Here is an 18489-nt window from a genome sequence, read left to right on the forward strand (position 1 = left end):
TGCCCCTTAGGTCTCTTTTATATCTTTCCCCTCTCACCCTAAACCTATGCCCTCTAGTTCTGGACTCCCCAACTATAATGTGTCTCATTTTCACAGACATTCCTGGACTAGTGAAGTGTTTTAACTCAATTACATTGATATTATAGGAGAGGCATTGTGTTTGATTGACCAGGTGTATGTCATGTCATAAAAAGGCAGCCAGTGACTAAATACAACATAACTTACAGTTTGGGTTAAGCTGTAAACAGTATTGGAAGGAAACAATGAGAAGGATATAGGCAAGGAAACCTGCAATCTGACAAATAGGGTTCTCACAAAACCCCCTGCTTGCCGACATATTCACTCATTCCACAGCACAACAACATCACCCCTTTCCACCCCATTTCCTGTGAATGAACCAAAGTCCTCAGGAGGATTTCAAATGCTTCTTTCTCCAGCCAGCATGCCCGCTCACCCCACCTCTCCCTCACCCAGCAAGTTACTGCATTTCAATATAAAAAAATCTTTATTCAATGGATTCCACACGTAATTCTCATTCAACACAGTCAAGCCCATAAAGTGACCAAAAGTCTTGGGAAAAGCAAATATCTGTCATAAACATTTCGTTAAAATGGGAGTAAAGTCAGTCATGGTGAGAAGTGTTTGCATCAAGTATTCACATTCCATCCTTAACTCGAATGTACAATGCGTGAAAACACACCATTGGGTTCTCGGCCATCACCCAGTGCATCATGGAAGCCTTCTTCTCTCCTTCGCTTTGCCAATGCTGCCAGGGACTTGAATGTCTTTGGTTCATATATGGCCAAATCCGAAAGGACTTTCCTGTTCAACTCCACCTGACACTAATTGAACATAGAACAAACATTTCAGTTAGCAGAAAAGCACGTCAAACAATTTTCAAAAGTAGTTTTTTGTTTGAAGTCTTAGGATATAAATGACTTATTAAAACGCAGTCCTGCTCAATACATTGAAAGTATTTTCCGAAACGCAGTAAGTCGCCATAGTCCTACCAGGTCATTGGGATACCCACTCACTGGAGATAGAGGGAGAGAGTGAGAGAGACAGAGAGAGAGAGAGACAGACAGACAGAGAGACAGACAGACAGACAGACAGACAGAGAGAGATAGACAGAGAGGCTTAGGGAGAGAGAGAGAGAGAGAGAGAGAGAGAGAGAGCGAGGCAGACAGAGAGAGAGAGAAAGAGAGGCAGACAGTGTGTGAGCTGGTAGTGGTTTAACCAGAGGATGACCATGCCTCAGGAGGGGAAAGATTGCAAAGGAGAGTCTCCCACGGTAACCTCAGCTGGTGCAACAATTTGTTGATGAAGCCACACTAGTTAGGCATGCTCAGTTCATTGTGATACTCAATTTAGAAATACACAGAAAAGGTCCACGTCAAGCCTGGTCACACACCAACATTATACCGCTGATCATTTTGGAAAGTTGCTAACGATCCTGGTCTTTGACCTTTGACAGCACTACTCTCAAACCTTGTCTCTGCTTCAGCAGCCATCAGGCAGACTACACTCTGGGCCATTTTCTGTCAACACCTTGGGCAACTTAATATTGATGTTTGTTCGCTGAGCCCTGCAACATATCCACCTCAGAGAGTGAGCAGCTCATGTTGATGCTCTCGAGAGAACAATGTATACGCAAGAAGGAACTGAATGTATTGATTTGTGGTTCTGCTCTTCACCGTCATTTCTAAGCTGCAACAGGGAATTCCTTTAGTGAGATCTATTTTTTTTCCCCCAAAATGTTAATACACAAGATGGAACAAAATAAGTGATCATTCCTGCTCTGCTATTTACTTTAGCTTTCCTGCACTCTGTTGGACTGCACATGGCAGAAAGATGAACCACTTACAGACTTCGTATTTTCATGGTACCCATCCTAAAGCTTTTCAAAAGGAAGAAAATTGTTTTATTTTGCAAGCAGAAAGCCTTTTGCTCTCCAAACAGTGGTTGTGGCAATGCTCAGCAAGATCCTAAAGCAGCAACTTGGAATAATGATTTTTTAAATACAAAAAACAGTGACTGTTGGCCAAGGCACTGGGAGAACTCCCACAATGGTCTTCAGTCCTGTCAGCTGGGGTTGCCTGACACCACATGCAAAGGTCAATGCCTCTGATGTGTCCTCAACTGAGGTGGCAGCTAGATTGTGTGTTCAAGTCCTGAATGGGCCTAGCATCCACAAGGTGCCTGCTACCAACAGAATCAAATGTAATATACAGTGCCAGAGACTATGACCTCAATTAAATTTAACTTGTTGACCCTTGAAAGTCAGTCAGGTCCATTTAGACAAGCAACCTCACCTTAACCAGGTTACTGATCAACATGGGGTACTTCAGTCCATGCTCCCGGGAGGCAGCTGCTATCCTGTTTATCCAAAGCTGAAACAGAACAAAACATTTTTCAAGATCTCCTTTTAACTGGGTTAATACAGGATGTTTAGGATAGGTACATTTTCAATGGAAGTCAGGTGAATTATCTTCCTATTTGTAAAAAAACTGTAGATGCCGGAAATCAGAGAAAAACCCAGAAATTGCTGGAGAAACTCGGCAGGGCTGGCAGCATCTGTTCTGAGGAAGTGTCACTGGATCCGAAACGTTGACTCTTGATTTCTCTCCACAAATGCTGCCAGGCCAGCTGAGCTTTTCCAGCAATTTGTTTTTGTACTTGCCTACTTGTGCCCGTTCTGATGATTTAAAATACAGCGTCTCCCTAACGTGGGTTTGGGTTCACTCTCTCTTGCAGTCAATAGTTCAGGTTTGTAAATATATTAAAGTGGGGCAGCTTTGTGCAACAGGTGGGATAGGGCAGCTGGGGGTGAGCAATAAATGAAAGTCTAGTGCACTTCCTATTAATCTCCAAACACCAGCACACTTAAAACAGAGACATAATTACCAGGAACAATACTTAACAGTTACCCGCTGAGGACAGGCAAGGTGGGACTCTAGGGGAGGGGATAACTAACCACGATGAACCAAGAAGGGAAGGATAGTACCAGATTGAAAGAAAAAATATAACATGGCAAAGTGATAAACAAGAGGTTTCAGAAAGCTCGAAAAACGACCAGACAAAAAGAAAATACACAGAGGGCAAAGGAGCAAATAATATAATAACAAACAACTAGAGTTTCTGTAAATTTATGAAAAGCATGATAGAGACCAAAGTGAACATAGCCCCTTTAAAGAAGGAGGCTGGGGAAATAATAATGAGGAAAGAGCAAATGGCAAAGCAGTTGAAGAAGTACTTTGCATCAGTTTTCACAGAGTGGACATTAACATCATTCCAAAATTACTAAATAATCACAGAGTTAAATGCGGAAGGAGGGGGTGGGAGGAGGAGGTGGAAGACTCAGGCAAACAAATAGGGCAAAAGGCCAATATGTTCACTGGCCCTGATGGGTTGCTTCATAGGATTTTAGAAGAAATAACAACAGACATTGTGGATGTTCTGGTAGTAATCTTCCAAGAACCTTTAGATTTGGGCAAGTCCCAGACAATTGGAAAACTGCCAATATCGTACCTTTATGAAGACAAATGTATGAACTAGTTCTTGCTCTGTTATTCTGAAGGTCTACCACTGTGTGTGAACTCAACTCTTGATCATGGTCCTAAAATATTTAAGAGAGGCTGTTTGACCCGAAGCCTCACAGTTCACCACCTTCCCATTCAAACTGCCTCCTGATTGTATTTACTCAAACCTTCCCAATTGTACAGATGACCGAACCTCAAATTTGTTCAAACAGACCCCTTCTCTCCCCACGGGCCTGGTCCAGCCACTTGCAGACTGTGACCATGACTAGGAGTTAGATATCTGCCCAGTACGACTTGCCGATCTTTAGCAGAACCACATCAGTTTCTACGGCCCTCGGAGGGCTGGCTGCCTGTCAGGGTTCACTCGACTGCCCAGGCCCAGTACGTGCGGCCACCCCTGGTCTGTCCCGCCTGCCCGTTTACCGTCCTCATGTTCCGCTTCTTGGGTGTCCTGGCCTTGGTGGAATAGAGGAAGGCTCTCCGCACCGCCCGCAGAGCCAGGCTGTAACATCGGTTCTTCCTGCCTCGGAAATGCTGCGGAAAAAGAAAGGCTCTCATGAGAGTCGGGTCTCAATGACATGGGAAAGGCCCGGGACAGCCAAAGGCATCCAAGTGGAGGTCTCAGGTGCCGGATTCTCTCATCCACCCGCTAGGCCAGGACCCGATGCAGTTTACTTCGGCCTCTCTCACCCGGGCATGTTTCAGCACCTCCTGGACCCGCCAGTAACGGTCAGGCCCTCGGCTCCGGATCCAGCGGGACAGCGACAGGAAAACCATTGGCGGCTCCGGTACTCTCCGCTTCTCGCCAAACTCGGCCTCCTCTCACACACCGGGTAATGGTCCTCAGTGAGCTCCACCTCCAGGTGGGCGGAACCTCAGCTCCTGCATCAACCCGCGGCCTTTTGAAAATGGCATCACTCCTTTACAATGCGATGTGTTTCGTTTAGAACACGGTGTATTTCTTTTAGAACGCGGTGTATCTGTTTTAGAACGCGGTGTATTTCCTTTAGAACACCGTGTTTCTGTCTTAGAACGCGGTGTATTTCTTTTAGAACGCAACGTGACTCCTCTAGAACGTGGTGTATCTCCCTTGAAATATACAGTTTAAAAACTTTATTCCACTCCTCTTGGTACTTTAACTAAGCCAGCGGTTCCAATAGAGCTCCAGATCCCTGTTCAAGCACTCCTTGAGCCCTGACCACATTCTGGCGATAATGAAGTCTTCTGCATCAGAACCGGCACCCCCGCCCTAGTTCCAAGCTGTTCCAGTAAAGCTACAGCAGTGGCATTCCCCACAATGTGAAAAATTGCCTGGATATATTCCAGCAAGTCAAATCCAGCCTGAGAATCACTGCCTCACCCATCGATTTTCAAACATCAGCCAAATGATGGAAGGTGTCATTAGCAGTGCTATCAAGGCCCTCTTCCTTACCGGCTCGGTGATGCTCCGTTTCGGTTCCCCCAGGGCCACCAGATCCTGACCATTGCAGCCTTGGTTCAAAATTGTCAAAAGAGCTGAATTCTGAAAGTGAGCTGAGAGTGATGGCCCTTGACATCAAGGCAGCATTTCATTGAGTGTGACATCAAGGAGTCTTGGCACAACTGGAGTCAATAAGAATTGGGAAAAGTTTTCTGCTAGTAGGAGTCATATCTACCAGAAAGGAAGATGGTCATGATTCTTGGAGGTCAATCATCTCAGCTCTTGAGAAGTCTCTTGGGATTGAGTCCTCAATCCAAACCTCCTCAGCTGTTTGATTAATGACCTTACTTCCATTGTAAGGTCAGAAGTGAAGTTGTTCATTGTGCAATCATTAATGTTCCACACCATCCTCAGATGTGGAGGAAGTTTGTGTCTGTGTCTAGCAAGGTTTGGATAATATCCATGCTTGGGACAATAATAAGTAGTAAATATCACTACACAAGTGACAGGCAATGACTGTTTTCAAAAAGAAAGAATCTAATCCTCTCCCCTTGACATTCAGTGGCATTATAATTGCTGAATCCCCCATTGTCAACATCCTGGAGATTACCTTTGATTAGAAACCAAACTGAAACAGCCCCATCAATATTGTGGCTACAAGAACAGGTCAGGAGCTGGGAAGTTTAAAGCACGTGACTCACCTCCTGAATTTCTAATGTTCACAAAGTACAAGACAGAGTTCAGGAGTAAATGAGGGCAGCTCCAGCAACACTCAAGGAGATTGAAACTATCCAGGACAAAGCAGCCTGCTTGACTGGAACCACATCTACCATCTTTAACATTCACTCCGTCCACTACTGGCATCAAGTGGCAGCTGTGTGTACCATTTATAAGGTGCACCGCAAGAACTCACCAAGGCTCCTTTATCACTGTTCCTTCACTGTAGTTAAAATCCTGGAACTTCCTTCCCGACAGTACTGTTGGTGTACTTACGTTCCAAGAAGGAAGTCCACTACCTAGCCAGCTATGCCTACTTTCCTGAAAGAATTAAAAAAGGATGTACATAGCATATATGCAGTGTAGAACCAGGCCATTCTGCCCAACAAGTCCACACTGACTCTCCAAAGAGTGTCCCGCTCAGACTCACCCCCCTACCTTATCTCTTATCTCTGTAACCCGGTATCCCCGTGGCTAATCCACCTAACCTACACATCCCTGGACACCTTGGGCAATATAGCATAGCCAATCCACCCTAACCCCGCACATCTTTGGACTATAGGAGGAAACCGGAGCAGCCAGAGGAAACCGACACAGACACAGGGAGAATTTGAAAACTCCACGCAGGCAGTTGCCCGAGATCGGAATCGAACCAGGGTCCATGGGCTGTGAGGCAGCAGTGCCTACCATTGAGCCACTGAGCTGCCCTGTTTTGCTTAAAAAAATTTCTTAAAAAATGCTAAAGAAAAGTCACCTTGTGTAATAAGCAGATTGGCCAACTCTTGAGTTAACTGAAGGGACAAATTGGTATGGAGGTGAAATTCAGAATAATAACAGTGGCAACTTTCAGATTGGACGCAGCCCCCCTGGTGACTGGGGTCTTTTGGTTGGTAACTTGCAGCATTCAGATCTGTTGGTGCACACACACCTGCTTGCCCAACCAGGAGACTGATTCACAGACAGGTAGAGGAGTGCGCTGACGGCAGAGTTTGGGATGAATCGTCCTGGAAAGACCTGACCTGCAACAAAAGGTGAAAAGCCAAAATATGGAATAGTCCCAGAAAATCCAGGACAGTTCTCCCCACCTCTCTGTCCCATTTAAAACCTCCCACTTTCACCAAGCTTTTTACTCTACCTCCTTAAGTCGCTTGATGTCATTGTTAGAATGTTTCATTATCTTAAAGGTGCCACATAATCATTAATAAAAACAAAAGCAGAAATTGTTGGAGGAACTCTCGAGAAAGCAGAGTCAATGTTTTGGGGCCAATGACCCTTCATCAGTTCAATATAAATATTCATAGAATAGAATAACATCCCTACAGGGTCAGGTGGAAACAGGTCATGTGGCCCGCCCTGACCCTCTGAAGAGTAACCCTCCCAAACCCATCCCCCATCGTATTGCTTTATATTCACCTCTGGCTAATGCATTTAACCTAGCAAAATCACTTCAAACTCTAGAAGCACTTGGTACCATTCAACTGGAAAGGTAAAAGAACACAAATAAATCTTATCTCTAACATTCACAGTCAAACCCAAGAAAATGTATTACAACTTTATTAATTAACCAATGTAATGAATAGAAGGATCTGGAGTTTTAGTTATAAGCCATGAATCAGGATCTGACTGAAAAAATAAACAAACCTTTGAATGTTGCGCCCCAGTTCACACACAAAAAATAAACAGTCTGTTGCGTAAAATGAGCTTTCCCACAGTAGGTACAAGTAGGACCACAATTTACGTTAAAGAACATTCTGTTGTTAGACCCAGTTGAATGGATAATGGAACTTAGTTCTTCTAATGTAATGCATGAACTTGAAATTCTTAACGATGTGTACATCGTATAGACGTGCACATCTTTATAATCTGGTACATGTACCAAATACAACTTAAATAGAATCTGATGTTATTCATAATAGTAAAATCAGGGATAGTGTCATTTTTGAAAAGCTTTGCATTATTGAATTTAGACTGTCCACTGTGGCTGAATTGGTACAGCACTCTCATATTTGGTATCTGAGTCACATTTTTCTGGATTTAAGTTCCACACTATGGCTTGAGTGCAGAAATCAAGGCTTACATGCCAGCGGGACCTTGATCAGATGGGTCAGTGGGCAGAGTTTGATTTAGATATATGTGAGGTGCTGCATTTTGGAAAGGCAAATCAGGGCAGGACTTATACACTTAATGGTATGGAGAGTGCTGCTGAACAAGGAGACATAAGAGTGCAGGTTCATAATTCCTTGAAAGCACACTGGAAGATAGTGAAGAAGGCATTTGGTATGCTTGCCTTTATTGGTCAGTGCACTGAGTACAGGAATTGGGAGGTCATGTTGCGGCTGTACAGGACATTGGTTAGATAACTTTTGGAAAACTGCGTTCAGTTCTGGTCTCCCAGCTATATGAAGGATGTTGTGAAACTTGAAAGGGTTCAGAAAAGATTTACAAAGATGTTGCCAGGGTTGGAGGCTTTGAGGTATAGGGAGAGGCTGAGGCTATTTCCTCTAGAGCAGTGGAGGCTAAGGGATAATATTATAGAGGTTTATAAAATAATGAGGAGTCTGGATAGGATGAAGAGCCAAGGTCTTTTTCCCAGGGTAGCAGAGTCCAAAACTAGAGGACATAGGTTTAAGGTGAGAGGGGAAAGATTTAAAAAGGACCTAACGGGCAACATTTTCATGCAGAGGATGGTGCATGTATGGAATGAGCTGCCAGAGGAAGTGGTGGAGGCTGGTACAATTCAAACATTTTAAAAGCATCTGGATGGGTCTATAAATAGGAAAGGTTTAGAGGAATATGAGCCAAATACTGGCAAATAGGACTAGATTTATTTAGGATATCTGATTGGCATGGACAAGTTGGACTGATGGGTCTGTTTCCATGCTGTACAGCTCTGTGACTCTAAAAAGAACATGGACGAAAACCCAAGAATTATCTTCATATTACTGCATTATCTCTGGTTAGTATCTGTAGTATAAATTGTCTTCTCTAATGCTGTGAGCTCGAAGTGCGTGAGGGTTAACGTTCACTGCAACACTCACAAGAGAACTTTGCAAAACATCTGGTCTCTTTTTATGTTAATTTATAGACGCAACCTCCAATGTTGATTTGTCATTGGGAGCTGGGGTCATGAAGGAGAATAGGAACAACCTTTTAAACACAATCTTAGACTTGAAAAGGCTGCAATTATTTTAGCCTTGGTGTTATTATTTGGTGTACCTCCACTTGCAATGGCTGCCGAAACTCTATCTGATACGACAAGTGTGGAGTCGGAAATGGAATCTGAAGACAAGTAACACAACATTAATGTTTTTCATTTGGCTGGAAGTTGAGGGGGTAGGGAGCGGGGAGCTGCCTTGTTTGCCACTCCAGAGGATACTATGGCAGTTTGACTGACAAGATATAACTCTCAACCTAATGCATTTGTACACACCTGGACTAATAACAGATATGGAAGTCAATGGCATTTTGAAGTGGCGAAGATTAACACACCTCACAATTTAATTTACAAGGTTCGTGGCCCATTGAGATCCATTACGAAGTATTTGCTAGCTATGTGTTTATTGCCAACATTGACTACACAAGCTTGTAGCTCTATGATTGCTGACCATATATCTCCACAAGGCACGTATTGTAGTGTGACTAATGTAAAATCAGAAATTGTGGCACATTTTACACCTTAATTCCATTTCACATACCGAGTTGCTTTAAAACAATCTCTCTCTGTGATGCAAGCTTACTTACGGATCATTATAGAGTGAAGCTACAGCTCAGCCATGTGTTCCTTCCATTAGTGATGTATACGATCGATGACATAAAGTCAACAGGACTCAGATTGATGGTTTTCAGCAAGCAATACTGAGGGGAACGAGAGGAAGAACTTTATGTATACAGTGAGTGGTACTGACCTGGAACCTTAGTGGGTGGCACAGTAGTTAGCGCTGCTACCTCACAGCACCAGGGCCCTGGGTTCAATTCCACCCTTGGGTGACTGACCTTTGGAGTTGGACATTCTCCCCGTGTCTGCATGGGTTTCCACTGAGTGCTCTGATTTCCTTCCACAGTCCAAAGATGTGCAGGTTAGGTGGATTGGCAATGATAAATTGCCCACAGTGTCGGGGATGTGCACACTAGGTGGGTTAGCCATGGGAAATGCAGAGATACAGGGACGGGGGTGGCTCTAGTTATGATGCTCTTCAGAGGGTTGGTGTGGACTCGGTGGGCTGAAGGGCCTGCTTCCACATTGTAGGGATTCTATGATTCTAACTCACCACCAATGAGGTAGGTGTTGGAAACAAAGACAGTGATATCAAAAAGAAATGACCTCTTTCTGTGCCATTAAAACTCAGGTGAAGTCCTCTTCTGTTGACACCAACAGTGGGGACAGAAGGAAGAACCTCAGAGGTTGCTGCACATTAGTTTGAGGAAGCAGCACTGGGTAAGTCGAAGGACAAGAGTGAGAAGGAACAGGGTGCTGAGGAGGTGAATAAATCTGCATTTTAATACCAACAGAGTTCGGAATCACAACTGGACATTGGTACTGGGTAGGGACGGAACACTGCCATTCCTTTTTCATGAGAAAGAATCCTTCAGCAGATTAGAGCAGGGGTGGAAGCTGTTTTAACCATCTAGACTGTGAGAAGCCCTCACTCATGCCAAAAATCATCAGACTGCCCTGCTCTCTTCCAAAAAGCTCATCATAAATTTCCCTCTGTCGCAATGGTGACAAGTTGCATGGGGGTGGGACTCCATTCCACAGTGAGTTTAGACCATTTGATATCGTGTTACACTTGGGGATTGTGATACAAGGGCCAAAGGCGTAGAAGCTTTGTAGCTGTATACAATGGTGCATTACACAAGGTATATCTGTGTGCAATCTGTGCTACTGTGGAGTACACAAGTGAACAGTATGATTGTGTGCAGGGATATAGCATTGTACCTAGTAGAGTAATTTGTAATTTTTGTGACCGTACATGGTATGACTTTATTTTAAATTTAAAACCAGAAAGTAATGTCATTTCTGCATTTCAGAAGTGATTTTTCCAGATAAGCCAAAACACTTTTCCAAAGCTCGTGCTGATGCTACGGCGAGAGGAGTTTCATCCCATTGATTTGTAGCATCCACATTCGCCCCTTTGCTCAGCAGGAGGTGGATGGTCTGCTCATGACCTTTCTCTGTGGCCAGGTGGAGTGGGGTTTTCTGCAGCCAGCCCCTGGCCTCAATGTCAGCTCCGTGGTCTATTAGATATTCTGCAACTGTAGTGTCTCCCCTCTCCGCTGCTCGGTGAAGTGCTGTCATCTTCAAGCTGTCTCTAACATCCACACTGATCCCTCGTTGTGTCAGCACTTCTATTATTCGGAGGTGACCACTCAGTGCTGCAGCATGGAGAGCAGAGTCTCTATTACTGTCTGCAGCCTCATGTGCAAGTAAATCTGTGATTACCTACAGGAAACAAAGAACAAAGTAGTATCTCTGCTGTACTTTATCAAGAAGTGCTATATACAGTGGTTAAAGCACAAATTGAGGCTTTACCAGTCCACGTTGGCTCCTTGCAAAAGCAACTCAGTCTCACTCGTCCCTCCCACAACAGTTTCCCCTCCCCCACCCTATTCCCAACGGCTCTGATACTTTTTCTACAGTTGCTTAGCCATTCCCTTTTGGAAGCTTCAATTGTACCTGACTTCACTCAGGGCAGGGTAGAAATTATGGATCTGTTATTTTCCAGCCTGAACCCCTGACCCAGGCCTATGCATAGGCCTCAGCCTCGATCTGAGCCTATCAGGTCCCCCTGGAGCCCAAGGTAATGGGCACAGAAATGGTGCCCTCCAACATGCCCCTGCCCCGGTCTCTGTCTCAATCATACTCTCTGTTCATTCCAGGTCCCCAAAACTATCTCTGCACATCCCTCCAATGAGTGCAAAAAGGATGCAATGATGTCAAATTTTATTGTTTGATGTTGAAGTAGGATGGGAAATGTATGGAACTTAGGAGCAGGTAGAAGCTAATCAGGTTGTGGTCTCAAGTTCATTTTCCTGTCTGCCTGGCCTAGCAAAAACTGAACTCTTCAAAATGAAATTCAATGACATTGCCTCTCTTGCTAACTGCAGTCGGGAATTTGGCACACTAACAACTCTCAAAAAGAATGCAATCTCCTTGTCTCGGTCTTAAAAGGGAAACCTCTTATTTTTAAATTATATCTCCTAGTTCTACTCTCCTACAAAGAGGAAACATCCTTCAGTATCTAATCTGTCTCTCAAATCAGCCCACATTCATCGAAACTGTAGCAATGGCTGTAGGCTCAACTTGTTCAACCTTTCTTCATAAGATAAGCCCTTCAGCCCAGGAATGAATAAAGGTAACCTTCCCTGATCTGCTTCTAGTACAATTGTAACTTTTTTTTAAATAAGAAGAACAAAATTATTTTCTACTCCAGATGTGTCTCACAGGACCCTGTCCAGCTACAGTAAAACTTTCCTACATTTATATTCCATTCTTTTTGCAATAAGCAACAACACTCCATTTGCCTTCCTTTTCACTTGCTGTACTGCATACTAATGTTTTGTGATCCATGTATCAGGACACCCAGTTTCCCCTATACCTCCAAGTTCTGCAGATCTCATTCTGTTTAAATAGTATACTGCTTTCCCACTCTTCCTGCCAAAGGAGACAAGCTTACATTCTCTCACATTACACTCCATCTGCCAAATGTTTACCCATTCACTTAACTTACTTTTAACCCTTCACAGATTCTTTAGCTCCTCCTGTCAATTTATTTTCCTACTTATCTGGGCGTCATTGGCAAAACTACCTCTTATACATTTGGACCTTTCATTCAAGTCATTCATGTTGACTGTAAATAGTTGAAGCCCTAACATTAATTGCTGTGGCATTCCACCAGTTACAGATTGGCAACCAGAAATCCCATTTGTCCTTTCTCTCTATTAGTTAAACCAATCCTTTCTCCATGCCAATATGTTACTCCTACACATGCTCCTGTGTAATTAAATAATTATTCAATACCTTTGGCATTTCCTTGTTGAATTCCCTCAGTCTCACTCTCTGGAGGACCAAGACTAGTTTTAGTTAATTGTTTTCTAACAGAAGCAAGATAACTTGGCTGATTTTGAATTACTTTAGTTTCGACTATAAGTTGTGACTGCAGTTAGGAGTTTAGACATTGAAATGTAGACATCAAAAAGATGTTCTTACATTTGGAGCAGCGAGTTGAGTAGGACAATCAGTCAGATCTGCAAAGCTTCACTCAGGTGAAGTGGTCAGAAATGTTGTACAATTGGCTGAAGTTGTGAATGAATTAAATGACTCGTTGTCATTACTTCTGTATAAGTTTGAGTTCACTGTGAAACAAAGCAGCTGCTCATTTGAACCAAACCTCACTTCTTCCAATGTTAACTCAATCCAGCATTGGAAACAATGAGCCATGCAAATTACATGAGTGTTCAGGCTGGATGCTGGGGGATTTTATTATCACACCTCTGGGCTACATTTCCATCATGCAAGTCAGTTCAAAGAAAGGTACCATTTTCAGGCATGAATAACATCTTTAATATCTTGAAGGTATCTCTGACAGACCTGAATTAAAACCGATGCTGAAGTTCTGAAACAAAAATGGAAAATTGCTGAAGAAACTCAGCAGATCTGCCAATGGAGAGAAAGCAGTTTCAAGACCAGTGACCCTTAATCAGAATTACCAACACATTCCCACTCCCAACTTTCCAAACAAATCTCTGTTCATGAGATTTAAGGTGGGGGGTGGGGGGGGGGGGGGGGGGGAGAGAGGTGTGTGTGTGTGTGTGTGTGTGTGTGGAGGGGAGGGGGAATGGTGGATGGGTGGGTGTAGAGTGTACAGTATGGCCCTTCATTGGTTTATATAAACCGTGGATGAGCTTGGCTGTAGTTAATTGTGAGCTGAAAATGTGTTGCTGGAAAAACGCAGCAGGTCAGGCAGCATTCAAGGAGCAGGAGAATCGACGTTTCGGGCATGAGCCCTTCTTCAGGAATGAAGAAGCTCTCTTCCAAGCTCCTTCTGCCTGTAATTAATTGTGTTTGTAATTGGACACCAAGCAGAAACAAGAGAAGCTTATGTGTGATCTGCCTCTACCAATGTATCGTGAACATGGCTGTGATATTTTGTTTGTCACATTAGCACTGGTGCTTGTGGTCTGAACGTACCTCCTGATGGCCATTAGCAGCAGCAATTGATAATGCAGTCCTTCCTGCAGCATCTTCAGCATTGTGCAAGGCTCCATTGTCTAGCAGCAATTGAATGATTTCTCTGTTTCCAACTTCCACTGCCAGATGCAAAGCTGTCATGTTGCCACTTGTTGTACAATTGACTGAAGCTCCATTTGAAAGTAGCAATTCTACTATGTGGGCTTGGTCACTCACAGCTGCCCAGTGCAATGGAGTCCAGCATCTTGCATCAGGCATGTCTTGGCTGGCACCGTAGCTCAGGAGATGCTGCAGGGCCAACGTGTGCCCATTTGCAGCTGCACAATGCAATGCTGTCATCCCGCAGCTGGTACATGCACTTGTCAAAGCTCCACGACACAGCAAGAACTCAGCAATCTGGCTGTGCCCATTCCATGCAGCTCGATGAAGAGCAGTCCAGTCATGCCTGTCCATGGCATCAATTGGTGCTCCCCGGTGAACAAGAAACTTAACCAACGCCAGACAGCCATTGAATGCTGCATGATGCAGAGCGGTCCACCCATATTCATCCCTGTGAGTAATAAGATGACAATTTCAGAACAGTTAAATGCTTAACTCCTCCCACACAATGTCTGCAAACAGCACTGCCATGGATTCGACACAGCCTTGTTCATTTGCTGAGAAACTGCCCCCTCCTAAATTAAACACATTCTATTCTGCAATCTCTGTCTAACATATTACAATACAAATAGGGACAGGGAAAGATCACCTGGTTATCAACCACCCTCAAGCCACTCCGCAGTTCACACAAGGCTATGGAAGACTAAGGAGAGAAAGTTCCTCAATGTGCCAAGTCTTTGAATGGGCCTCAAAACTCAATAGGCAAAAGTGAGGACTGCAGATGCTAGAGATCAGAGTCTAGATGAGAGTGGTGCTAGAAAAGCACAGCAGGCCAGGCAGCATCCGAGAAGCAGGAAAATCGACGTTTCTGATGAAGAGCTTTTGCTCGAAACGTCGATTTTCCTACTCCTCAGATGCTGCCAGACCTGCTGTGATTTTCCAGCACCACTCTAATCTAGACGCAAAACTCAATATGTTCGATCATTGCAACACCAAAGTTCTTCCACTGTGTGGTAATCGGTTCCATCAAATGCTCTTCTATGATGGAACCTCTTGAACTCAGAAGAAGAGGCAGGCAAATTGGCTGAAATTTGAATTCAAGGAAGTCCTCACACTCCTTACACTCACTATCAGCAAAGAGGAGAAATGGAAGAAGATTGATGAAGAATGTTCATTGTTTGGAAGAGCAGCTTAGGGTATCCAAGAGGATTTTGAAGCCATCAAAGGATTTGAAGAAGAAACATTAGTCATTTGATGCTCAGAGAGCTGTGTGTAATCTACCTATAATCCTATCCTACTGACTCCTATGGTACGTACATTATGCTATTTCACAATGTCTCTCTGGGTCAATGCTTTTCCCAGCAATGACTTGCAGCCTACCTGCTATCTATTAGAGCTCCATGCTGTAGCAGTGTCTTCATGAGGCTGGTGTTGCCACTATAAGCTGCCTGATGGAGATCAGTCCATTTGCCCAGTTTTATATCTCCTGTCATATCATGTTCCACCTCACTGACTGCTTCACTGTTATCCACCAGTCTTCGAAACAATTCCATTGTCATCCCAGGGGCGTCCTCCCTCTGTCCAGAGTCAGTGAGTTTAACATTCCGTTCAAAACTGGAAAGTACAAAGACAACAACCTTTTGAATGTTTGTGGAGTAGTGTTCATATCTGTATGATTTTAAAAAAGCACCGTATAAAGCCATATTTGCTGGTTGAGGAAAAAAGATTTGATCCTGCAGAGATGGAAATTGGAGTGGGGTCCAGCATTTCCAATTTTTGTCTTTTGTAAAACCTTTGTAGAAATGTGGGACAGGAGCAGAATATATGGTAACTCCTACTGTTTGTGCTCTCCTACCCTCAGCTCAAGCATGTGTTCCTGACATGCAGCATTGAGAAAGCTTTTGGAGGATTCACAAAAGGCCGAAGCTGAGAGATACCACAAATCTTTAAAGGTCTCACAAATCTGCACAACCAACTCTTTAATGCTGAGGCCAGTCCCAACATGGTCAGGAGTCCATTAACATTTCTTAAGAAATGGTACATTGCACGTGGATCTTGCGATGTTTTAGCTTGGGCTCTCTGTGTGTTGCTCACAGATTCTCTCTCGTTTTTTTCCTCACACGCTCTCATAAGAACTAGGAGCAGGAGGAGGCCATTTGGCCCCTCAGGCCTGCTTTGTCTTTCAATTTGCTGATCTCACCTCAGCCTCAACTGTGCACTTTTTTGCTCATGCTCCGTAATCCTTCAACCCTTTACTAATTAAAAATCTGTCTGTCTCCTCTGGCCCTCCTTAGTGGCTCAGTGGTTAACTCTGCTGCCTCACAGCGCCAGGGATCCGGATTTGATTCCACCCTTGGGCGACTGTCTGTGTGGAGTTTGCGCGTTGTCGGCGTGGGTGCAGGTTAGGGCGGATTGGCCGTGATACATTGTTCCATAATGTGCAGGAATGTGCAGGAATGTGCAGGATAGGTGGGTTAGCCATAGGGAATGCAGGGTTACAGGGGGGTGGGTCTGGGTGGGATTCCCATCGGAAGGTCGGTGTGGACGTGATGGGCCCACTTCCACACTGTGAGGATTCTATGATTAAATAAATACGCAAATCTACTAAGAGGTGGCAAGAGCCATCCTGTCTTACTACTTCACTGACACTTGTGAAAAGCAGGGGTTACATTTACAGGGAGATTTCACTGCATGCGCTCACCTACTTGTGATTTATTGCTTTTTTTTAAGAGACAAGAACAGTAGGAGATGGGACCCAAAGAGAAAAAAATCTCAGCCAGCAGGATATTAGAAAGGATGTTTTGAAGACAAGAGATTACACATGCAGGATTCTCAGAAGACTTGACTTGGTAGATACAGAAAGATTATTTTCCCTGATAGGAAAGTCTGCAACCAGAGGGCAGCAGGGATCATACATTTAAGACACAGATGAGGAGGAATTTCTTTTCTGAAAGGGTAATGAATCTGTGGAATGACTCACTGCACAGGGCTCGATGATTGAAGTATAATAAAGGCTGAGACAGTCTGAGTTTTTATCAGTGAAGCGGGGTTGAGGGTTATGGGGGAAAAGACTGGAAAGCGGAGTTGAGATTACCAAATCAGCTGTGATCTCATCTAATAGTGGAGCAGACGTGATACCCTGATTGACCTGTCTTATCTATAAGAGGTAGACAGAGAAGCCCATCACAATTTGCATCTTTTTTAAACTCCCATTAATAGGTGCACAAACCTTGACAAAAAAAACCCAGCCATTTACCTGCACAACCACAAAGTGTTGCTGGTGAAAAATGACCTCTATATTTCAATAATCAGGCTCGAAACATTAACTCTGCTTTCTCTCCACAGCTTCTGCCAGACCTGCTGAGTTTCACCAGCAATTTCTGTTTCAGATCTCCAGAATCTGCAGTGATTTGTTTTATTCTAATTTATCATTGGTATTTTGTTTCTAGGTGCTGGTGTTGGACTGGGGTGGACAAAGTTAAAAATCACACAACACCACGTTATAGTCCAACAGGTTTATGTAGAAGCACTAGCTTTCAGAGCGCTGCTCCTTCATCAGGTAGCTAGTGAGACAGTATCATAGGACACAGAATTTATAGTAAAAGATCAAAGTGTCATACAACTGATGCAATGTATTGAACAAACCTAGATTGCTGTTAAGTTTTTAATCACATAGAATGAGTTGCAGGTTTCGATTCATTAATATGTAAATCCCAGAACTTCTTTCAAGTCAAATTCTTGAGATAACTTAAGGTTTTATAAAAAAAAGGTGACATCTCAGCTCAGGCAATGCATTAAAAGTGTGAGATTAGAGTCTGTTTGCATCCCAATCTTGAGTCATTCTGGTTCTGTTTCCAAAGTAGGAATTTATAAAATGTCACATGGACTGACTGCCTACAGATTGCGTGCTTTTTGAACAAAATAGAATGTTTCTTCAAATACAAATCTGCACATGCAAATTCACCCCATAGATTTATGTGTGTATATGTAAGTATGAGAGAGAGAGAGAGAGAGAGCGTGTACGCCCGTGCTTAATAAAGTGTGTGGGTGAATGTGACAGAGTATATGCCTGTGAGAGTGTGTGTGTGTCTGAGATAGAGCATGGTGTTGTGTGATTTTTAACTTTGGCTTGTTATGTTATCCAGCATTAGACACTGCTCTTAAACATAGTGGCCTGTATGATTTTTAAGAGAAGGACTGAAGGAAATAATATTGAATCATGCTCCTCACTACCGATCATTAGCTTGACTATCATTTGAGTGACGTGCATCTGCAATTTGCTAAAACAAAGTCTTTTAACAAATGACTTCCATTCTGATAAATGCAAAAAAAGATAATTTAAAAATCATCCTCTTTTTCAATTTTTGAAACAATTTTTCTCAAAGAATGTCATATAAGTATGAAAAACCGTGTTAGAATAATGTGCTTATAATATAAGAATGATACCTGATGAGGAGTACTGAACAAAATCAAGACTTTATTCTCTTTCTATCAACTTCAGTCCTGAGGTGTGAAGATCAGCCTTC

At 43.5% G+C, this 18489-nt stretch overlaps 1 protein-coding gene across 1 annotated transcript; it reads right to left on the minus strand.

The window, feature by feature from the left end:
• Positions 1-486: 486 nt before the first annotated feature.
• On the minus strand, positions 487-4388 carry mrpl20 (mitochondrial ribosomal protein L20). The gene is made up of 4 exons (XM_043675811.2): positions 4230-4388; positions 3963-4073; positions 2313-2390; positions 487-842 (listed from the first exon to the last, which is right to left on the minus strand). Exons 1-4 carry the CDS (start codon positions 4314-4316, stop codon positions 669-671), a joined length of 450 nt encoding a protein of 149 aa, XP_043531746.2. The 5' UTR covers positions 4317-4388; the 3' UTR covers positions 487-668.
• Between the last annotated feature and the right edge of the window lie 14101 nt (positions 4389-18489).

This window comes from Chiloscyllium plagiosum, unplaced genomic scaffold (assembly GCF_037043375.1).
Source record: "Chiloscyllium plagiosum isolate Xiang-an unplaced genomic scaffold, Cpla_swu_hap1 HiC_scaffold_37, whole genome shotgun sequence".
Lineage (NCBI taxonomy): Eukaryota > Metazoa > Chordata > Chondrichthyes > Orectolobiformes > Hemiscylliidae > Chiloscyllium > Chiloscyllium plagiosum.